Source organism: Larus michahellis, chromosome 1 (genome assembly GCF_964199755.1).
Source record: "Larus michahellis chromosome 1, bLarMic1.1, whole genome shotgun sequence".
In the NCBI taxonomy this organism is placed as follows: Eukaryota; Metazoa; Chordata; class Aves; order Charadriiformes; family Laridae; genus Larus; species Larus michahellis.
In genome coordinates this window covers 205,696,387-205,720,915 of record NC_133896.1, presented here as the reverse complement: position 1 = coordinate 205,720,915, position 24,529 = coordinate 205,696,387, and the positions used below count along the sequence as shown (strand labels likewise).

General features: G+C 41.3%; 1 protein-coding gene across 9 annotated transcripts in view; it reads left to right on the top strand.

Moving 5' to 3' along the window:
* GRIA4 (glutamate ionotropic receptor AMPA type subunit 4) overlaps nt 1-24,529 on the top strand; it is a 228,611-nt gene that overhangs the window by 137,049 nt on the left and 67,033 nt on the right. For all 9 annotated transcript variants that reach the window (XR_012584971.1, XR_012584972.1, XM_074570629.1 and 6 more), the window contains exons 5-8: nt 12,641-12,694; nt 16,325-16,483; nt 18,242-18,409; nt 20,057-20,161. Coding sequence is in view for 7 of the 9 variants with exons in the window: in XM_074570629.1 (XP_074426730.1) it covers nt 12,641-12,694; nt 16,325-16,483; nt 18,242-18,409; nt 20,057-20,161 (486 nt within the window). In the remaining 2 variants the exon portion in view is untranslated. The remainder of the gene's footprint in view (nt 1-12,640; nt 12,695-16,324; nt 16,484-18,241; nt 18,410-20,056; nt 20,162-24,529) is intronic.

The window sequence follows — 24,529 nt, the reverse complement described above, 5'->3', positions numbered from 1 at the left end:
AAATGACCACCTTGCTTTTTCCTCACTCCTCGTGAAACTTTAATCTTACCATTTTCTGTTTCCTTTTGTCGTGTATATTTTTCTTAGTTCATTAGTTTTTCTCATTTATTTTCTCCTCTCCGTGTGCTTTCGTGTGTGTAGAAGCTGCCTCCGCACTTCTTACTTGAGGCTTGTTTTCAGGGAAAATTTCTCTCCTGGAACCCAATGATGCATCTGAAAACCAGACTTCCCTGCATTTTTCATCATATGATCTTCCTTTCAGGCTTTTATGCTGCTTTAGCAAGGTTGATGTTTTGGGCAAGGGCCAAACCTGTACTCCTTTTAAGGGTGAAGTATAGAGAGATGGAGTTTCGTTTTCAGATTTTCATTCTAGAAGGGCCAGCATTAAATTCAGGAGATGCATTCAGCCTGCACACAAGTGATTATATCTGATTTGCTTGGATTGCCGAGTACTGTTTTAGCCTCAGTAAAGGTTTCAGATCTTACCTCTCAAGGCTCTGCCAAGACTTACACGACTGTGATGGTTTTCTAAATAAAGCTATCCTCCTCTTCTCTGGTCATGCTCACCCACACAAGACCATACAGTCTCCAGTAGCAACCGGACCTTCTTGGGGGTGAGTGGAAACATTTTGCTCGCTTTCTGTATTAGCGCCAGTTGGCATGGCTCGGCGCAAAGCCCTGTTTAAACGCAACGCTGGAGCAAGACATCAATTTCTGCAGGGTCACAGGATTGTTGCTTTGATTCATCAGTAACACAGACAGTGCCTTCAGCCTATCTGAGTCAGTAGATCTCTACCTACTCTCGAGAATCTGCTGTAACTGTAAACATACCAAGATAATTTTAGCTCCTTTTTAGACTTTATTCTGAGGATGGTGAAAGAACATCATACCTCTTTTGTATCTTACAATAGCCATAACCAGGAAAACCTTTTTGTTACCTGTGAGTGAAACTCCTCCTTTACACTCCTCTGGCAGACCTTATCATCCTGCAATCCCAGGCTCTGAAAGACAGACCACAAACATCAAGACTTTTGCCATAAGTGTTTTCTTTTTGTGCCCACTTTAAGCGATGCACATGATTTGCCTTTGGGGAAGGGAAGCAGATCCTGACCCATTTTAATTTACCGGTGTAGACCTGCTGTATGTCTGGGGGTGCGGTGGCTCTGGGCATGGACTGCTCCCTCGCCATGGCCTCTCAGGGCAGCCTTGGCAGCGCTGGTGGTGCTTTGGGCAGCTCTGCAGTCCTTGACACAAGGGGATGCAATGCTTGGCATGACCGCTGCTGCTCACACCCAGAAATAACCCCAAAACAGTCTGGTTCAGCGCTACACAGGAACAGCGAAAACAATAAAATGAAGGTGGAAGGTGTCCCTGCCCATGGCAGGAAGGTTGGAACTAGGTGATCTTTAAGGTCCCTTGCAACTCAAACCATTCTGATTCTATGATTCTGTGAAGATCTATTTAATGTCAGCTTTCCCCAGAACTTCCAGAAAGCATGTTTCCATTTTGGAGAAAGCACGTCTACTCTTAACAGTTATGGAGGACTCTTTATGCTTACCAGAATGTTTTCTAGAACCTCGTAAGTTATCTCACTAAATCTGATGAAGTGTCTCCGCAGTTTACTTACCCGGACCTTTGTTTCGTCTGTCCATACAGAGCCATAGTAAAAATATGCCACGTTTTTAATTTAAAAGTAATCTATGATAGTTCTTTATTTGTATTGCATAAATGCTAGAAAGAGAGACAAAGGCCCATTTTCCTCCATGCGTGGAATTAAAGATTGCTTTTACCATTACCTTTCCAGTTTACAGGGACAAGATAGAAAAAAGGAGCTAAAACAAAGACACAGAAAGATAAAATGACATCTCCACAGTTTTATGTAACAGATATAGCTTATATAGCAGAATGAATTTCTTGTGATTCGTATTCTTCTGTCAAGGACCGTTATGTCCTTGTTTATCTACATCCCTTTTTTTACGACACTTTCAGCAGGTGGTCTTTTAAAAGCACACAAAAATTCTGTTTGAATCAAAGGATGAAAGTCAGTGAGAGAGATGGAAAATTCTCTGCTTGTGTGTCTTTTCTTTCCAAGTTGTGTTTCTGAAGTGCCCCCCTGAATTTAATACAAAGAACTTTCTGCTTAAGATGCAATGAATACTTGAAACACATCATAAGGTCGTGATTTCCATTTCCTACCAACTAATCTGCGAATACTGGCAACAAGCAATACAGCGTCTGAACAGTCCAAGCCAAAGTAGTCATTTCTTGCATATTACACAGCAAGAATCAGGCCCATGTATTTCTCTCACTTTTCACTAGGAGTTTTCCTTCTTTTCTTACTCCTCCTTTTAATTTTATTTTCCTTCCTGTATTCTAAAATAGTATATTATTCGCATTTCTGGCTTATTCACTGAAAATCAGAAGTCAAGTCAGCCTGAGGATAAAGGATGTTATCTACCAAAATTAGAAAATCATTACTTTGATCTTATTACCTATTTACTGGGTTTCTATTTGAAATACAGAAATCATGTTTCAAAATAAACATGCCTACAAAAGTTCTTATTTATTACTGAGAAAGCCAAATCACAGTTAATACCAGATACCTATTTAAGCTGAACTTATAAAACCTCAAGTCAGGCTTCCTAGTTTAGCAAAATTATTATTTTTTTATTTTTATTTTTATTTTTCTTCTCATATTATTTTATACTCATGAATATGTATTTGCTTAATTTGTATCAGTGCAACCTGAAGCAATCCAGAAGCTACATATAGCAGAACAAAGCAGTGTTTAGAATTACTAAAACAGTAAGAAGTGAGGAGCTGATACCCCCTTTGGTTTTGTGAGCTTTGTTTTTCTCTTAGACCAACACTACCACCAGCACCATAAAAATCTTCTTCCCAAAAATGTACTGGCCAAGCAAGAAACAGGACTCACTGTGGCTAATCACGAAATATGTGCAAGTTGACTGACCAGGTAGTACCCACGTGCTGACGAGTAGCTGTCAGATGGGAGGTGTAGTGCCCGGGTGCTTCTTATCCCTTCAGTGGCAAAAACATACGGGTCTTTGTTCTCCACCCAGCGGCCGGTACTATTAAGGACTGTACAGACTTAATGTCTGAGATGTCCTAGATGTCTTAGAGGCATTGTCTTCCTTTTGAATATAGCTGAAATTGCCAAGTCTGTTAAAAAATATTTTACTGGGAAATGGATAGACAGACCCACAGACAGCTCAGTAGCACAAATATGATTTCCTTAGGAAATAGCAAAACACACACAATTAAGGAAATGTCGTATCACTCTTCTAAATCCTACTTGCATTTATTTAGTTGGAATAATTTACCTTCAGCAAATACATGTAGATTTCTTTAGTTATGTCTTCGTTTGCTAACTTTCAAGCAAGAGTCAAGTATAATAAAATGATGAAATTGTGGTCATATTTGAAGAATAACACAGAAAATCATTTTGAAGCTTTCAGTGAAAACATATGTTATTTGTTCAACCATCGTATTTGTTCTTTTTACTTCTTCAGACACTAATAGCACTTATTACTAGAGAAGCAGACTGTCATTTGCCCAGCCATAGCTGATCTCGCAGCTATTACTTATAGTTTGTTCAGTGCTCAGAAATGTGTTCAAATACACAATGAAGTCAGTGCTCCAAATAGATTTTACAATTAAGCTGAAAAGTGTAAAATCAGAATCATTTAGATTGTGATGAATAGTTTTGTTAACTGTAAATACTTTAGCCCTTTTCTTTTGGCCTTTCAATCTTTTTTTTTTCTTTTTGCTGTTGATCTATATCAAAAGGACATTTAAAATTATGTAACGAAGTTTTCAAAAGCATGAAATGCTGAAGTTGGAGGTTAACAGTTACGGTCCCCCATTTCTTTTTTCTGCCAAAATTCTCATTGTCAGCACATATTAAACACTGCAGAGCAAATAAGGTACCAGAATAAAGACTGGATTCTTCGAGCTCTGAGATCTGGTTTCAGGCAGATTTTGGACCCAGTTTTGCAATTCAGACTGTGAAGTACTGACATGAACAGCTGTATTCTACAAACAGAAAAAGAGAATATTTGGGGTTGGAAGTGACCTCTGAAGGTCATCTGGATGCTCCCACTGCTCAAGGGGGCAAGCTTAGATTAGGTTACTCATCTAGTCAAATTTTGAACACTTCCAAGGATGGAGATCCCACAACCCCTTTATGCTCTGTTTCAGTACTTGACTACCTCATTGTAAAAAAAAAAATAATCCTCATATCTAGCTGGAATTTCTCGTGTTGCAGCTTGTGTCCTTTGCCTTTTGTCCTGATGCTGTGTACCTCAAGGAGGAGTGAGATACCCTCTTCCCTTGCCCTGTGGGTATTTATACATATTACTAAGATCTGCTTGAGCCTTTTCTTCTCCAGGCTAAGCAGTCCCACCTCTCTCAGCTTCTCCTCATGTGACAGATGCGTCAAGCCGTCAGTCACCTTTGTGGCCTTTCTCTGGACCTGCCTCCAGTACGTCTCTCTTGTACTGGGCATCCCAGCACTGGACACAGCACTCCAGATGTGTTTCACCAGAGCTGAGCAGAGGGGAAGGATCACCTCCCTCGACCTGCTGGCGATGCAGCCCAAGAGGCTGTTGGCTTTCTTTGCCATGAGGGTGATAGACTGGCTCATGGTAACCTTGTCTACGGGAACTTCCAGGAGCTTTCCTGCAAAGTTTGTTCCTATCCAGTGTGTCCTGCTGTGTTTATTGAGTCAGGCTGAGAGCGCGGCCAAAAAATAAAGCACAGATCTACACAGACGAGCTCATTTGTTTCTCATTACTCGGTTTGCACACCTATAGACAGCTCTTCGCACAGAAATGCCTTATAAGTGGGTGAATTGTGTCTCATCTGGTATTGGATCTTGCAAACTCATAATGTGCTTACGTCAGAAACAGCTAGAAGGAATACCAGGGTGATCAGATGAACCTCTGTGCTACTTTAGGTGACCACATCTAAAAAAATCCTTCACTAGGCCATGCAACATGCTTCTCCAGTATTGTGGTTCCTCATTCTCTGCTACTAAATACTCTGCTACTGCTTCCTAATTTCTGATCATCCTCTTGGGCAGCATTTTACTAGGAACTCAGTTTAACTGTTTCTCCATAATGTCCTTCATGCAAAACTCGGCAAAGCAAACTGAAAAACACAAGCTAACTGTAATTCCATGTGCCTAGGACCTTTATGTTTACTTCTTTCTGAAAGAGCATATTGCTACTCCTAATTTCTGTTTTCTCAGGCTTTTTCATATGCAGTAACATTTACAGTGTTTGTTTCTATATTTGTACGCACAGATACATACATAAACACGTGCGCTTGGACATATACAGGACTCTGTTCAGCTAAAAAAGAATCCGTTCTGCAGGAATGGCAATGGATTTCCTTTCTCCTTCCATCTGTTGCAGCTCCACCCGCTCCCACCCCTCTCCATCTGACAAAAGCTCATCATTCTGTGTGTTAGAAGTCTTCCAAGGTGTCCACTGTTAGCAGCATTTTCTTCTGAATTTTTGCACAGTGAATCAGTTTTGCTGTCAGGGATCAACAGTCTGGCTCCTGGTCTACCAGACAGGCTGATTCCAGTCTTTTTTTCCTGCTCCCTGCCCTCCCCTGCCCATAAGAATTAAATGGGGTGTTTCCCAGTAGACAGCCGCTTTTCTCAGCTCTGTCAGTGCTCTGTATCAGCAAGATCAAGCCTCGCTGCTCATCCAGGGCTGTATTTGCCTTTAAACACCGAGGTGAAAACTGCTGTGCAGCATCTGGCACATATTTAATGCTTCAATGTACACAGCTGAATTGATACATAATAATAAAAAAATCTACGTTGTACTTCATAATATTAAAAATTAAACGTGGATGTAAAGTTGTCACGTAGTAAAGTATGAGTATCATTAATCTTATCTTGTAAAAATTACAACCCAATAAACTCCAATTAATAAAAGCTAACAATACATATTAAAGAGCATGATAGGGATGTAGCTGCACAGTGTCCTAGAGGCTGTTCATAGCTGTCTGCCTAACACAGGTTTTCAATGTGTTGACATTGCTGATCCTCACCTTCCCCAGCCTTAAAGAGCTTTGGGATACGTAGCTGGTTAGTAACGTGTATGTGTTAGCACTGAAGACCAAATTCTCTGATGGATAAGCTGGAACAGGCTGTCAGAGCAAGACTGGTTATTATTATTACCATCAAAATGATAGGAAATAAATGTGTGATTGGAGGGAAGTACAGAAGCTGACATATTCCACTCCTTCTTGGTCTGCTCTTCTATTTTGCCACAGGAGTGCTAAACTTAAAAAAGTAATGTTTGACTGCTGAATTTCTCTGAATTGATCAAGTTGTAAATTCCGATGGTTTTAAAAACATGTTTTTTCTCATCGTAATTTCCAGTGTGTCTGCTAACTGAAGCTAGCAACTGGCATTTTTGCAAATAGTGTTAAGATTGATTTAAGGTAATAATAATAAATTACAACTTAATACTTTAATAAATTACAACAAAATACTTATGGGAAGGCAGAAATTAACCAGACGCATGAACTAAACAGTATTAGCTCAATCATTCCTCCACAGTTTCTTCTGTTTTCCTGTTTTTCATGAACACAGCAGTGCATTGGCGCAAAGGATCACTAGCACAACACAGACAAGTGTTTATCAAGAGATTGCATTGCTTTTACATGTAGTTCAGTTGTGTAATGAGGTTTTCTTTATCCCTTGAGACAGAAACGGCATGGACTTGCCTCATCTCTCACCGTCTCCAGTTTTCCTGTGCATCTTTTTGATTTGCATGAACAAAATGCAGATTTAGTTCTGCTCACGCAGAATCACAGGAGCAAGTCATTAGCCGAAGAATTTGGTACGTGCACAGCACACAGTAATTGTGGCCAGTAGCAGCATTGTTGGACTTACACCGCTTCAGGGACATAGTGGCAGCTCTCTGTGTATCTCTTGTTAGTCCCAGGGGTGTTGAGAGATTCATAAAGTGCCTTTTCCTCATCATTCCTTTCTCTCCATGCTTTTTTTCCCTAGAGTTCTATGGAGTTGCTTCTAAGAAACACTGCAATGTCAATGCAAACTGATAGCTCTTCTCCTCGAGGGAGCCAGCTGCCGGCACTGCCACCAGCGTCTTCCTCACCCTGCAGAGACAGGAGGGGCTCTCTGCATAGGCTCATTTTCTGTGAAGCAGCTGGGATTTTGCACACAATAATAGTCCCACGCTGCACAGTAATAAAAACACATTTTGTCACTGCACCACACAACTGATGAGGTTTGGACCCAAGAAATAGGTTATTTCAGTCACTGAAAGAACAAATAGGTGGTAGAAGACAAAGAGTGCATACAAATGGTTCAGAGGATTTGTAAAGTGACCTTCTTCTTACACTCTTCCTCTCTTTCCTTGCCTCCTTTTCCCCTACAAGTCTGCGTATCCCATTTAGCTCTGAGCAAACCTTTCACAGGAGTAGACTCTGAATGCAAACAAACTTAGCAGCAGAAGAAAGCAGCCGGCCATGCGCAGAGCACTGCTTAATGGCCTTTGAGCCACCTCTCCAGGTTTTCTTCCCCGGCAGCTTCCCAGCGCCATGTTGGGAGTGCCCCGGCTCTGCCCTCGACGGGGACTGCGTGGGGAGCATCCTTCTCCTCTGCTCGGCCGTGTGAGGGGCAGGTGTGTGCACCGCTGTGCGGGCTCAGCATCTGCCTTCACAACAGAGAAGGAAACCCTGGTTTGTAAGGAGCCACTTCTGCTTTGTTTGTTGCCTTCTTTAACATCTTCTTTGGCTGTTAACAGTCCACCCTTTCCCTAACAGTGCCCTTTTGTGAGCACTGGCTGTTAAAATTATGCTTTTTTCTCAATTGCTTTTTTATGGCTTTGTAAAAGATTTATCCTTGGTTCAGATATTGTATAAAATCCCATTTCAGTTGTGGTTTATATCATCGCCATTTCTGCCATAATATTTCAGGTCAGGTCTCAATCTTCCGTCTTTAACAAGTCTCCACACTTTTTATATTGTGCTAGACAGACTTCATTTTATTGCAGGTGTTCTTTCTCTTAAGGCAGCAGATTGTGACACAATAGCAAAGAGGAAAACCTTTGTTATAGTCCCATTGGTAATGCACAGCTATCACCCTTTGAAGAGATTTTACTGAAAATAAGTCCTTTTCACTCCAGCTGTACTGACCTCCATCTTCTGGAAATCATAATGAGGAACATTTCATGCTACAAAAGTTAAGCATTCTTTTAAAATCAGTTGTATGCAATATCTATTTCATAGTAGAAGAGAACAGAGGATGACTTGGGGCCTGATTCTCTGTTCAGATGCTGATGTAAGTCTGGAAATGTTTTTTATCAAAGTCAGTGAACTTGCCACTCCTTGTAAAAAAAATGGAAAAAAAATCAAAGCAGACACTGGTAGCTCTTTGGTAGTGGAATAGTTTCTGAATTTCCTACGCCAGGCTATTGTTCAGCTAAATGGAAAGAAGAGTATTGTATGATGAAGTCAAAAAGTTCAGAGTTGTGTCTAAAGCCTAAGTTGTATTCAGATCTCACTGCCCCTGCTTTTACCACACTTTAAAGTCCGTAGTATAATTCTAGTTACTTTTGATTATCACTGGAGTCACTGAAATCAGAATAAGGTGTTTTCTTAATTGCAGTATGGTAGATCAGCAACTGAAAATTCTCACGATGTACTGTTCTTTCTAGTTTCTTATACATAAATGCATTTGGTAATGTGAATAGACCCTAAGGCTGATTTTTTTTTCAAAGTTCACCTTCCTGTGGACACTCACATACTGAATGATATTTGGAAAAAAATAAGAAGTTGCATTAGATTCTGAAACAACATTTGTGGCCTAATGGCCTTAATATGTTACTTCATTTGATTCTATCCTCTTGCATTTACTGAAATGAAGTATTCACTAATGGTGTGACTTCTGGATAATACATGGAATGACTCCTGTTGTCTTTCCTGTTAATGGTAATTTGGGAAGCAGATTATATTTTCTTGTCCATTCTTCTTCATAACAGTGTTGATTATTTAATAATTTCTTCAGTTTTACAGATATGAGTATAGAAGAGCTCCAGTTCTAGGCGCTATCCACCTTGGTCATTGAATTAAAACATGCAACATGCACAAAAGCCGGTGCAGCATCCTGCACTGCTTATGTGTATCGCTGCTTATGTGACTGGCAAAGCCCATCTTTGATGCCTAGCCCTGTCTCAGGTTTTGCAACTGGCCAGGGCGGGAGCTGAGCTAGACCTCCTGCTCCCTGGGCAGAGCCTCCATGGGTGCATGTGGCAGCATCGCCCTCTCTTCAGGGCCTTGCTTTTGAAATGAAGATAGTTCTCACTGCTCAGCCTTGTGCTGTACATGGATCTGCCACCTGCCCCATGGATGCCCAGCGCCTGTCTAAGAGAGCAGGGCCCACAGGCACACAGAGCATCTTGGTGCAAGGAACGTGCTCTTTTGAAGTGAATCACCTGATTCCTGCATTCCATATCAAGGGCAGACTCAAAATACGTGAATTGATTTTCTTTTGGACAATGCCAAATGAGAGAATGTGCCCAGAAGCATCCCTGAAGTGTAGTGTGAGTTCAGTCTAGTGACCAGATAGAGGCAGTCCAGAGTAAAACCCTGAAACACGCATGCTATGGATTCCAGCTCCTTTGCACCAGTGCCTTTGCTGTATAGATCCTGTCCTACCAACTGCGCTGCCTCCCAATGTAGATGTGAGGCAATGCAGCTCTGCCCTCTCTCTGGACTGTGACTGAGCTTTACCCTTCAGTCTGAAGTTAGGGGTGCACAAAGAAGTACGTGAGTTTTTAAGGTGCCCCCAGCCTTAATGAACTTCTATAGCAAAAGGTTTCTGGATCACTCTTGTCTGTCAAAATCTCAGTCCTGTTTTTCCCTTTTGGAACAGATTTGCTGAATCTTTTACATCCCCCCTCCACTCTGCGATAGAAGAAAAATATTCTTACCTCACTCACCAGCATTCATCTGTTTAGTTTGTGGTTCTGGGCGATATCTACTGTTATGTGTACGGAATGGTTGAGATCTCATCTCTGTTAAAGCTCTAGTGACTGCTAACCAGTTAAAGAATAGAGAAGAAAAGTGTGAGAGTTTGCATTCCAGGCTGAGTAGCTGTCAGAAACTCCTCTTGTTATGAAGGATTTAAGTTCATTGTCTCAATTTATCTCAGTGCAGAAGTACAGTATAGAGAAAGGTGGTTCTTCAGGCAGAAAGAATTCATATCCTATTTTATAGATCATAATCTGCAGTTGAGTATTCGAGAGAGAAAGGTGACTGTATGTATATTTTGGATATTCGAAAGTATGAGATGCTCATAGAAAGCTGTTTCACTAAACTAGAACTAGATGATCTTTAAGGTCCATTCTAACCAGAACCATTCTATGATTCTATGATAAACAGGCACTTTTTTCTAAAACGTAATCAATTCCAGGTTTGCAAACTGTGTTTGATCAATAACCATAAACATTTTCAAATTCAAAATCAGAATTGTATCCAGTCTTGGTCAGAAATGCAGGCAATATGGCATCATTTCTCTTCTCTCTCTGCATGATCAACATTCTTAGGGTGAAGTTCGCCTCAGTTAACATTAGGCGTAGAAAATGTAGGTGTCTACATCAGAGCTAATCATAATCAACTCTTTTTCTAGTCAGTGCAGAAAAATATGCAGTTTCAGGGCACAAGCTGTCTAATTAATTTTAGACATGTGCTTTCGGATAAGAATCATCATTTCCTCAAAGTGCCTGCGCTTTCCACTGACTATAAAGGAAGTTAAGACTAGATGATACACAAACACGTACCTTTATCACTCACCCTAAGAGACAAGTTTTGAGACCGTACACTGAAAAATTCAATTTTGGTTTTCTTTCAAAAATATTCTGTATTGTTCTCATTAAATCCAGGAATTCTGCAGTCATTTCCAGTTGCATTTGCTAGGAAGAAGCACAGAAGCAAATATGGTTAATCATTTGCAGTATTTACTCATTTTGACTGTGACAACTATGGGCATGTGTTTGACATACCTCAACAGTTGCAGGTCGATCATGTGCTTGTTTTATTTGACTCATAAGTTGCAATGATCGCCACAATTTTTGTTACGAAACCAAACCAGGGAACAGATCACACAACTGCCACACAACAGACAAATTGCTTACTCACTTTATTCCTTTAAAATAATTAAATCAAAACAGTTCTGGCAAGATGCTTGTGCCACATCCGACTTCCCCTTCCACTTTTCTGTGGAAGCAAATTGACTTACTGGAACAGAACCAGAAATCAAGTATTTCCAAATCTTAATCCAGCTTTAGATCCTGGATACTTAGATGTCTTTGGCCAAATTATTTAGTTCTTCAGCAGCTTGTCTTTCATCTCCAAAATGCAATATTATTTTTTTAATTTTTTTTCTGCACTGGGAAAAGGGGCTGCAAGGCTTAGTGAATGTTTGCTCTGTCTTTTGAACATGAGGTGCGATCCGTGAAGGTAAGAATTCACCAATTCTTCAGGACAGGGCCTAGAGCTAAGATTTCAAAGCCGGGAAGGAGACAGATCTATAAGTTGCCCATTACTTATTGAGTAGCCTGCACCACATGGAAAACTTTTGCTGGTATCTTATTTATTCATTTGGAGGGAAGCTAAAATGCTTTGTGGAGATGAGTAAATGAGGAGAAAAAACCCCACATATTTCGTCTGCAAGCAAACTTTTTCTAAATGGGTGGTAAACTATCAAAAATATGAATTAAAAGGACTTTGTAGTGGTAATAAATGGAAGCTGCATGTTGCAGGTATTATTGTTAATTTCTGTAGTAAAACAGCTTTAATCTGTAATTAAACTATTAATACCATTTTCTACTGACAAAATATTCTCTCCTCGTTATTGATTTTCAGCACGTTAAATGAGAGGCATTCCATCATAGAAATGGCAGTAATACCGATACAAAGCACAGGTTGACACAGTTTTTGTCTAAACCCTGTTGTTGATCTTGCCATAGCAGGACTTCAGCAGCTGCACATCACAGTTGCTCCCCTTTTTGCATCACTTGATGTTATGTTTGGTTAAACACTCAAGGGCAGCCTCACTGTGTCCATTCTCGCTCTGACCTCGCTTATGCCCATTCCCAAAGTCTTTAGTGTATTACTAAGAGCTGAGTAACACTCGTAGCACTTGACCACCTCAAGGGCAAACAGCTTTGATCCCACGAGATGGAAAGCCGGTTTGATTCATAAATTCCACACTTATTTAAAATGGAAGGGTGCATCTGTGGGTAGGCTTTCTAGCTAATGTGTGACCTCCTCCTACTGAATTTGTATCGCATAGATAATTGCTCTATTTGATGAAATAGTATACTACAATAACATTTTCAATCATACGGAAGACACTTAGATTACCAGTTCATTCTTTTACTCGCTTTCATTTTAACTTTTTCCCATGATTAAGCACCTGGAAAGTTATAGCTATTTTATTGGAGAAAGACTCTCAACATTGTATTACTGATGTTATATATTTCAGAATTTATATGTCTCTGGCTATGAAAATACCTTTCTAGAGAAAACAATATGACATTGTTTTTTCTTTCTTCTTATTTCTCTCCAACAGATTGTGAGTGTGGGAAAGCATGTTAAAGGATACCATTATATTGTTGCCAACCTGGTAAGATACTTTTCTAGAATTATACCCCTGCTTGGTAAGTGAAACAGCTTTGCTTCAAAGTTATAGCACTTCACACAACATTTGCCATTTGTCACTAATACGTGGTTGTGCGTAACGCATTCTTATGGTGCGTAAAAGAACTTGGTTTTGTTGTTACAGCCATCTAGACCAGAAGGGCACAATGTTACCCTCTTAAATTTTATCAAAATCAATGTAGCATAAAGGACTGCGCAGTGCATCTTGTGGCTGAATTAGAATTTACAGAACTACACTATGACTTTTGACTCATCATTTAATATTACTAACATAACAATCCTCAAGGTAACTTTCCTACATTCTCCAAGGAGCGTTCATTTTACTGGGAGATCAGCTATTGCTAGTCAAATTACTAGTTCAGTATTTTCACTTTAAGTCTAAACTGCACATTCACACAGATAATGTTCAGAAGAAGGCAAAGAAAGCAGAAATGTAATATTTTGTTATTAAAATAACCCATTCTTTATACCTGCCTGGCCAAGCACTGTGAATGTAGGACAAAGTCTAATGTATGCTTTAAATTGTTTTGGTTTTACTCTCCCTCAAGGAATTTTAGTTGACATGAAATATTTTATTGTGCTTTGCTGTACTTGTACCTTAACTGAAGATCACTTCAGATTATTTTTAAGACCTCAGGTGTTTCAAATGATACATGTCTGTTCTCTTACAAATTAGATTTTCAGCAGTGCAAATTTATAGTTCCCCAAGTAACTTTTCCTATGTAAAATAGTTGTTGTAAACAAGGAAACGGATGAACTAGTGAACTACTAGTGGGATATACAGTGGAGACAGGCACATCTACTCATCTGCTTCAGGGGGGGCACACATCTGGGGGCACCCAGACCCCTGAGTTAGAAGACAGGGATGGGGAGCAGAATGAAGCCCCTGTAATCCAAAGGGAAACGGTGAGGGACCTGCTTCAGCACCTGGAGGTGCACAAATCTATGGGGCCGGATGGGATCCACCCAAGGGTATTGAAAGAGCTGGCGGAGGTGCTCGCCAGGCCACTTTGCATCATTTATGAGCAGTCCTGGACAACCGGGGAGGTCCCAGCTGACTGGAGGTTAGGAAATGTGACACCCATCCACAAGAAGGGCCGGAAGGAGGATCCGGGGAACTACAGGCCAGTCAGTCTGACCTCGGTGCCTGGGAAGGTCATGGAACAGATCCTCCTCAGTGCCATTACACGGCACACGCAGGAGAACAGGGTGATCAGGCCCAGTCAGCATGGGTTTGTGAAGGGCAGGTCATGCCTATCAAACCTAATATCCTTCTATGATAAGGTGACCCACTTAGTGGATGAGGGAAAAGCTGTGGATGTTATCTACTTGGATTTTTGCAAAGTTTTTGACACTGTTTCCCACAGCATTCTCCTGGAGAAACTGGCTGCTCATGGCCTGGACAGGTGTACTCTTCACTGGGTAAAAAACTGGCTGGATGGCCGTGCCCAGAGAGTGGTGGTAAATGGAGTTAAATCCAGTTGGTGGCCGGTCCGGTCCAGTGGTGTCCCCCAGGGCTCAGTGCTGGGGCCGGTTCTCTTTAATATCTTTATCAATGATCTGGATGAAGGGATCGAATGCACCCTCAGTAAGTTCGCAGATGACACTAAGCTGGGCGGGCGTGTTGATCTGCTTGAGGGTAGGTTGGCCCTGCAGAGGGATCTGGACAGGCTGGACCGATGGGCTGAGACCAATGGTATGAGGTTCAACAAGGCCAAGTGCCGGGTCCTGCACTTGGGTCACAACAACCCCATGCAGCGCTACAGGATGGGGGCAGAGTGGCTCAAAAGCAGCCCGGCAGAAAAGGACCTGGGGGTGTTGGTTGACAGCCGGCTGAATATGAGCCAGCAGTGTGCCCAGGTGGCCAAGAAGGCCAACAGCATCCTGGCCTGTGTCAGGAATAGTGTGGTGAGCCGGACTAGGGAAGTGATCATCCCCCTGTACTCGGCACTGGTGAGGCCCCACCTCGAGTACTGCGTTCAGTTTTGGGCCCCTCGCTACAAGAGGGACATTGAGGTGTTGGAGCGTGTCCAGAGAAGGGCTACAAAGCTGGTGAGGGGCCTGGAGGACAAACCTTATGAAGAACGACTGAGGGAGCTGGGGTTGTTTAGCCTGGAGAAGAGGAGGCTGAGGGGAGACCTTATCACCCTCTACAACTACCTGAAAGGAGGTTGTAGAGAGATGGGGGCTGACCTCTTCTCCCTGGTGACAAGTGATAGGACGAGAGGAAACGGGTTCAAGTTACGTCAGGGGAGGTTTAGATTGGATATTAGGAAACATTTTTTCACTGAAAGGGTTATTAAACATTGGAATGGGCTGCCCAGGGAGGTGGTGGATTCACCATCCCTGGAGGTGTTTAAAAAAAGGGTAGATGGGGCACTTAGGGACATGGTTTAGAAGTGGCTTTTGTCAGGGTAGGTTAAAGGTTGGACTTGATGATCTTAAAGGTCCCTTCCAACCCCAGCAATTCTATGATTCTATGATTCTGTGATTCTACATTGCTATCGACTGGCTGTTCAGCAATGTGGGTGCTATAACTTCTGATGCATCACCTTTTATAGTTACTGGCAGTATCCTTTAGGACATGAATCAAATCTCTGTCCTTAACAGGTTTTTTCCCCTGGGTACTGGGTCAGTAACCCTGAATTATTTTTTCCTGTGTCTTTCTTTTTTAAGTTCAGTGTGATAATAAATGTCATTTTGCATTGATAAATGCCAATCAGAGGAATTTAAGAAAATAAAAATAAGATACCTATGAGCTAGCATTAAACGTAGCAGCTAGGAAAGGAGCAGAAAGATTCATCCTTGACTCTTAGCTTGCTTTAGCAGTTTGCATTATACAGTTTCTTGAAGTTCAGTTATGTCTCTAGAGGCAAATTTTACTAGATAATTTGTCTTTATACATGATGAAGAGATTAGCCTGAGAAACTATTAAGTATATGTACTTCATTTTTTCTTTCAGTGTTGGGGGTCACTCCAGGCTTTCAATATATAGCAGATCTGAGAGCTACCACCATCATGTTTCACAAAAGTGTGATTCTGCTGTTATATTTTCCTTGCACTAACAGTGAGACCCTTGTGCCTTGTAGTGTCTATTATATTATCTCATTATCTCAAGACACCTTCAGCCTAAACAACGAATCCTGGAATAAATGTATTTATAGAATAGTGTTGTTCATTTTGCAAAGATCCAAGGAAACAGGCATATATTTGTTAAAACACTAGTACAGTGCTCATTCAAATCTGCCAACTTTTATGGAAACCAGATTAAGGCTTTAATATTCTGGAGGCACTTTTGAGCTGATTCGCCAAAGGCTTTTCTTCAAAAACTGTCTGCCATTCCCAGCAATGTGTTGCTTAGCTCTCCAGACCACCCTAGCAATAATGTGAGAATGTATTTCTTGGTTTTGGTTCATACTTTATTAAACAAATGGAAATTGTCAACCTAGGTTCAACATTATTCTCTGGTTTTAAGTTTTGGCTTCTAATGGAAACCTGCTGCTATGCATTCTTTATGGTGCCCTGCTGACCTAGAACAGGTTGGACCCACAGTGGTGTATGAGGACAAAAAAGATATCTTAAATTGATTTTCTAGGGATTCAAAGATATTTCTCTGGAGAGATTTATGCATGGAGGAGCCAATGTGACTGGATTTCAGTTAGTAGATTTCAGTACCCCGATGGTAACTAAGCTGATGCAGCGCTGGAAGAAGCTGGACCAGAGAGAATACCCAGGATCCGAGACCCCACCAAAGGTACTGGCTGATCTGAAGCACCACCAAGGATATCCCTCAAGTGTTCTAATTTCTGATTAACATTGTTGAATACATGAATGAAGACCTTAATATTTAGGCAGATGAGAAGGCGGTTATCTTACTGGCAACTAATTATGCCTATCCTTATGACTGTATGATAGAAGCACAAACTGCAACACATTTCAGTAATGTACTTTAATGTCCTTTGTCACTTATTCTCCAACTTCACCCCTTAACTGACAGGAATTAAAGGTCAAATGTGTAACTGACAACTTAATTTCAACCAATTTTACATTAATTACTGTAATTATCTAGATTCACTCAGAATGCAGAGCTTTCCTGACAGCTGAATTCTTCTCTATATAAGATGTAACCACAACTGTAAATTTACTACCCTTAAATTTTAATTTACAGTTTCTGCTGGAAATTCTATCCACCTCAAAACCTGGTGTAGTAATCACTTTCAGGCATGATCTTAGAGTGAAATTACTTTCCAGTGTTCCTCTATCCTAATCCCTCACAGATGGATAACAAAATATTTCTCTCACCTATTATTTTCTTGGCAGGCAAATCACAGCATAGCTATAAATATGACTTCATCAAAATAGTTCTGTGATTATTTGAACTAATGCATATCAGACCTAGTTGAAACTGGGCTACTTTGTGCTGGGCACTGTGCTGGGAGAGGAGTAGGTTTGCAAAGTCTGGAGAAGGTATCAACATGGATAATACGAAGCATAGCTACATAATTCAGTGAATATTCAAGAAATTTACGTTATGGAGGAAAAACACCACAAGGATGCTGTCATCTATGGAGTGCAGACATCCCCAAGACCTGGTGACGGGAGCGATCTAGCCTATGGGAGTACTTTCCACATGAACAGGATTGTGCTGCCTCCTTCTGAGAAGTCAGCATGATTAACCCGAATTGCACATAATTCACCCATGGATAGCCAAAATTTGAGATTATAAAGATAAGCTGTGTCCCAAAGAGCTAACAATATGCAAGACAAAGGAAAGGAAGGAAATTAGACTTGAAGAACTGAATTTAAATTTTGGAAGTTACAGGGCATGTCAATCGCAGCCCTGGGCACGTTGGCAACTTGGTGCAGTACGTTCATGAGAGGACCATACTGAGGAAATGCCCCTTTGTTTATATGGCTGCAGGCTCACATCCATTGAGGACTTGCTCTATGCATTTCATTTGACATGTTCTCAACCTAAAGCAGTTACTGTAGCTAGTGTAGAAACATAGCCTGTTAGCGCCCTGTGTCATTCAGAGAGCCATCATAGGTTTTCCAATAGGAAGAACATACCCTTGATCATTCTTAACAATTCCAGTAGCCAGGATGTCTGCTCATTAGCCATGCATTTCTTTCAGTTATATTTTCTCACTGAGTTAGTTTCTTTCTTTTCTTTTGAGTAAGTTGGGAGGGTGGGGTTATTCCCTACCATATAAGACAACTGGAAAAAAAAATAATGTGAGACCTGCATATCTCCAGTTCAATTTGTTTCTTTTAATAATTCTTCAGAGGCAGATTTCTCTACCCTTAAGATAAAGCTGGAGCTACTGAAGTGTACTCTTCTCAGTCCTGCGTTTGTTCCTTAGACAAAATTGCTTTTGATTTTGAGGAGAGTTTTTTTCTAAATGAAGGTGTAGAAACTGCTGCATAATGAATCAAACTGGAAATATCTGAGACAGCTGATTTTTGTAAAGACATGCCAGCTCTAAAGCGGTGCGTTTGTCCATCTATTTAGTATACATCTGCATTAACGTATGATGGAGTACTTGTGATGGCTGAAACTTTCCGTAATCTGAGAAGACAGAAAATTGATATTTCAAGGAGAGGAAATGCTGGTGATTGCCTTGCTAACCCTGCAGCCCCATGGGGTCAAGGAATTGATATGGAGAGGACATTAAAACAGGTAAGGCTGTGCTTTATTCTGGTGATCTTTATGAATATTAAGATACTAGTTGTACACTGTATGATTTGAAAGATATTACACACAAGTGCAGTAATAGGAGAGGGCAAATTAATTTTTCAGTTGCCATTTGGAAACAGCTGGGGCTGTTCTGCTTGTTCTGGTTTTTAACTTGGGATGAAAGCAGAGGGGAACTACTACTATCTGAAACTACTATTAGTTCTATTGAGATAGTTGGGACTTCTTCCACTGAACCGGTGAGCTCATCTGTTAGTTTTGCATAGAACCTGGCTGCACAGATATTTACCATTTAAGGAAAAAGGTATAGTTACATAATACAACCTTTCAAAGATGTTTCTGTCGTCTGGAATAAGAGTAGATTTCTCCCAGGGAAATCACACAGGTAGTACTTTTTTCTTTAAAAAGAAATAACCCAGAGCTGTTGTTCTCTGATGTCAGGATTTGGAATTCCTGATGAATATGGATGCCTAGAAAGTTCCGGATCTCTGTCAAGATGATTTAACCTTTCCTTTGAATGGGACAGTAAGAAAATAAAAATCCTGCAGTAGAATTTAAATCATTGCAAATGAGCAGGCTCCACTCAGGAGAAACTGCTGAGGAGAAGTGACTGCCGACAGAGCTGGCAGCTCTGTGCCTCGAAGCCAAGGTTTCAGTCCTGGAGAAAAATCAGCAGAGATAGAAATGGACAGAGGGAAGGAGTAAGTGGTTTAAATCCACATCCTGTCTCTTAGGGAGAGAAACAAAGCATTTTGTATGCTTCGCATACCCCGTGCAGATGCACAGATCTGTAACAATTTTCATAAGCATGCAGTCAGGCTTCTGTGTTTGGGTGGGCAGCATGAGCCTTTGAATCTGGCCAAAGAGGTTTGGGTGGCCAGATCCTGATACAATTAAAGCCAGCAGCAATATGGCCATGGCTTCTTTGAGATGAGGACTACAGTCTGGGTATCCTTCAGTGAGGCAGTAAAGCACCGAAAGAAAAAAAAAAGAAAAAAAGGAGTTCTGGTTTTAGCTGAGACACAGGTAGTGGAAAACTGCCACAGCCAATCTTATGGCTTTACGTCTGTCCTTCACTCTGAGGCTTAGAAAACACTCTTTTCAGGCCCTGTGAATGTCACCCATCTTCTGTGATAGTAAATTGCTTTACTGAGGACAAGGTTGTCATCACGTTTACCTTGATGAGCAATATATACTCAATTTATACATTTAATCCACCAGAGTGTGAGCTAGAAAGATATGTGAGCTCAGGCTGAACATCCTTTAGGTTTATTTCACGTGATCCAAAATATTCTGCAGCAGTGATGAGAATGATAAAAAATGTACTTGTCTTTAGGACCTGCAGCTTGAAAGTGTTGAGCTGCACAGCATGAAAGAAGAGAAGGTCCGTTGTGTGTCTTTGTTAGCATTTAGATACTGGCATATCTAAGCCTATTTTGAGCATGGTTTCACAGGAAAAAGGAATACAAAGGAAGAGTAGCCAGCTTTTTTGCTTTATAATGCCTGTCTGTTCTAGAGTAGTGTTGTTATGGTAATCTAAGGACACAGCCAGGATCACTTCCACTGCTCTGTGGCATTTGGAATAAAGAATATAAGGTTGTATCTTCATGATGCTTTTTCTTCACTTTGTAGGTTCGAATACAAGGATTGACAGGAAATGTTCAATTTGACCACTATGGTCGCAGAGTCAACTACACCATGGATGTCTTTGAGCTGAAGAACACGGGCCCTCGGAAGGTACGTACTGACAATGTTTACTATCCTGATATCATATAAATGAGTTACATATGATGAAATTATTATGCAAACTTATATTAAACTGGACCGCTGTGTGGTTTAAAAAAAAAGATAATATATTGAATACATGGATAATATTTCCGGTGGAAGCAGATTTAAACTGCATTTTCTACTAGATACTATTATTCAGTGCAACAGATTAGGGGACACAAGAACAAGTGTGCATCTTGGAAAGGTGGGATATCAATCAATCAATCCCGCATACTAATGAAAACCAGCTCTGTGGCATGTTGCTAGGCTGATGGGTGATGGGAAATGGTCAGAAGCCTGAAGAGTAGATATTTCTTTCATCTTATCCAAAGATTTCTATCTATCTTGCAAAGTACTGGCATTTTTTAGGCTGGGTCATTTGTGTGTTCTGTGTAAACAAGAATCATAGACTGTATTAACATAGGGCTTTTAAGAGGGAAAGGAGAGGAGAGCGGAGGAAGAGAGAATGCCCTGAATTCTTATATTTTCTGAAATTGATTTCAGTATCTAATCCTGCGTGCTTGACTGGTTGCTTGTAAGCAACATAGGCAAACACACATTAACATATATGTCTAAGCAGATCCTCCATGTCTGAATGCATATAGCTTATCACTCAGCCCAATCACTTTGAAAAGATAAGCCCGGGTACTTTGTTAACACTTTCTCTTCTGTGCTGAAATTTGTCCATTTTTCATAGTATAAATCAAATAAAGATCATGAAATGCACTCAAGCTCAATGATTTTATTTCCTTTGGAGGCATTGTGGCCTGTTTGGTTTTCAAGCTCATCACAACAAGAAAAAGTGAGAAGCTGATGGTGAATAGGAGAATCATGCACACTTGAGTAGGGCCAAGACAATCAGAATTGAATAGTCCTCTGCTGTTGGGCCAGAGGTGACAAGCCCAGTAAACAGTACCCCAGGGGAACTGTGTGTCCCCAAAGACAGTCACATGCCACAGTGATGAGGAGGCAGTGTTAAACTGCAGACACAGAGCAGAATTACACATTGGGATGAACAAACTATGGGTATATTGCAGCGTAGAGCTGTAGACCAAAGCAAAGCATGCGCCTGTGTATGAGGCACATACTTTTTGAAAGTATGACAGGTGGCTGAAGAATAAATTGGGAAAGGTGAGTCTGTCTTCCTTCTCTCTTGGGAAGCCCAGTGTCTTCTGCCAGGCGATGTGTCTGACCTTGCTGCCACTCCTGCTCCCTTCCTGGCTGCGCACTGCACTGTCGGCAGCCAGGGGGACGTACGGGTGGCTGGGGTGCATCAAAGGCAAGTGGTGATATGTGACTGTTCCATCTCCAATTCCCAACTGTACAGGAGGGAGGCAAGGTGGTTAATTACGTCACAACTTCAGTAACTCATTAGGGAATTTGCTTGGCAGCAAACTGTCACAAGTGGCCTATTGTTCCTCTTTCAATATTTGTCACCTGCTTTGAGAGAGGTCTCTTGCTGGCACCACTGCAGGGATGTCCCCACCCTCTCTTCTTGTCTGCAATTTGAAGGGGAGGGTGGCTGCAAAAAGAGGAGCTACGTCTATGCCACGCTAGAGTCCCAAGGTGCTTTTCTTACCTTTTCAGGCATGCCTCTCTGCCACTCTTAAGGCATTACCTGCCTTTGATATAACAAGCCATAACAGCTTTGACAGATCTGGCTACTCACAAGAATTTATTTCTCATGTACTACATAGTATTTTATTTGTGATCATTGGACCAATTATGTGCTCCAGCCTGACAAATCCTATATAATACGTGAGAAATGGCTATACTTGATTGAACTAAGAGGCCTTCACTTTTAATGCCTTCTTCTCATGTCCTACATAACATGACTTATGAGTCACCCAGCAGTATCTTTTCAGGACTAGCCTTTCCAGTCAGAGCAATGCATGTCTCTAATCTTCAGAAAAGTGATTTTTGTTGCCCACAGCTTTAAGGACGTGAACAGAGCATTACAAAATGGCACAGCTAGTCAGAGGCAGAGTTCAATATAGTTTAATAACATGGGTAACAATAACCAATGCTCATATTGGTTTAATTTATGCAGCATTTCTTACTTGGTTCTTGTCTGCAGAACCATAATAAACCTGCCAGTGAGGGGAAAGGGTGTGAGGAGAAAGATCACGGAGATGTGGTGGGACGGCTTCTGTGACTGGAGTGTTGCAGCAAAGGCATACAGGCTCTTAAGGAAGGACAGGCAGGGAAGATGAGGAGGGGGAGTTGCCCTTTGTGTGTAAGAGCAGCCGGAGTTCATGGAGCTCTGCCTGGAGATGGATGAGGAGACAGATGAGAATTTATGGGTTAGGATTAAAGAGAGGACAGGTCAAGGTGACGTTATAGTGAGTGTCTGCCCTAGGCCACCTGACCAGGAAGAACAAGTAGATGAGGCCCTCTACAGACCAATAGGAGCAGCCTCATATTCATAGGCCCTGATTGTCATGGGGGACTTCACGCACCCCAGTACCTGCTGGTGGGACAACACAGGAGGACCTAAGCAATACAGGAGGTTCCTGGAATCCGTTGACAACAACACTGACAAGGTGATCAAGGGAATGGAGCACCTCTTTTATGAGGAAAGGTTGAGATACCTGGGTCTGTTTAGCCTGGAGAAGACAAGACTGAGAGGGGATCTTATCAATGGTTATAAATATGTAAAGGGCAGGCGTCAAGACGATGGAGCCAGAGTCCAGTGGTGCTTGGTGGCAGAACAAGGGCCAATGGGCACAAGCTAGAACACAGGAAATTCCATCTCAACATGAGGATAACCTTCTTTACTTTGAGGGTGGCAGAGCACTGGAACAGGCTGCCCAGAGACGTGGTGGAGTCTCCTTCTCTGGACATTCAAAACCCGCCTGGACGCATTCCTGTGCAACCTGCTCTGGGTGACCCTGCATTGGCCAGGGGGGTTGGACTAGATGATCTCCGAAGGTCCCTTCCAACCCCTACCATTCTGTGATTCCGCGATTAGGAAACACTTTTTTACTGTGATGGTGACCAAGCACTGGCACAGGTTGCCTAGAGAGGTCGTGGAGTCTCCTTCCTTGGAGATACTCAAAAGCCATCTGAAAACGGTCCTGGGCAGCTGGCTCTAGGTTGAGCAGGGGGGTTGGACCAAATTACCTCCAGAGATGCCTTTCCACCCCAGTCATTCTGTGATTCTGTCATTCACCATTCATCATGTCACCAAGATTTAAAAAAAAAAAAAGGAAAAAAATGTAAACAAAACACATACATATATGTATACACGTACATGCACACATGCACAAGGCAGTCTAAACTTTGTCTCCTAAATGCCGACTTGGGAAACTAACTTGAAAATTGATTATCAAAAATTTTGAGTTTTCTCGTACCCTTAGCGACATGTGGGCTTCAGCAGGAACACTTCTGTGATTGCTGCAAGGCTCGCAAGTCTTCAGAAATGACACTACTCATTCAAATGCCGTACTGTTGTGACAAATTTACTTTGAGGCAGATATTTTTGCAATATTGTTTCTTAAAAGACAAATTCAGCCTCTGTATAAGTGGATGCAACTGCTATAAAGTCCAATTGCAATCCAAGTAGAATTGGATGCACTTTAATAGCTGAATTCAGTCCTATCCTTTGAGGAGTTCTTTTCCTTAGGGATCTGAGGCATTTATAGGAAAACATATTGTTATTTAGTGCTCTCAGAGTGGCTGTGAATATCTGTACTTACACAAGTGTCATCATATATCTTATGTATTTATTCAGTAATCCAGTTCCAGGGTTACTTTAGCACAGGTTTGAGACACACACATGCAAGCTCACACCCAGGCACACAAGCTAAAATTCCTTTAAAAAATACCTGCTATTCCTCAAAAACCTTATTTATCGCTGTCTGCATTTTCATATGGTACTTACTTTTATAACACAGTACATCATTCATTTTCTGCTTTCCTTCTGAACTTCCCAGCAATGAGGAATTGCACAATGAAAAACAATCATTCACTATTATAATGAGTTTCACAAACTGCCAGATTTTGGTGTACGTACTCTGCCTTTAGCTGGTCACAGGTTTTGACAGGAACTTGACATTTTCAGTTATCAATTGTGTCTGTGACTCTATAGTGTCTGGATGAAAAAGAATCTTTGTTAGCAGTGCATCCTATTGGGAAAAAAACCTCCCCCTCCACTGTATCAGCAATGCTGAAGCTTCCTGTTAGCTGCAGACACCTAAATCAAGGCTCCTGTGCTGTAATAGCAATTGCAAAGAGAAAAGGAACATTTCAACTAAATATACCAGAAATTGTGCATGGGAAGAGTTTGTGCTTGTTTGCTTCACTAACAAAAAAATATTCACTCGTATTGACTCATAC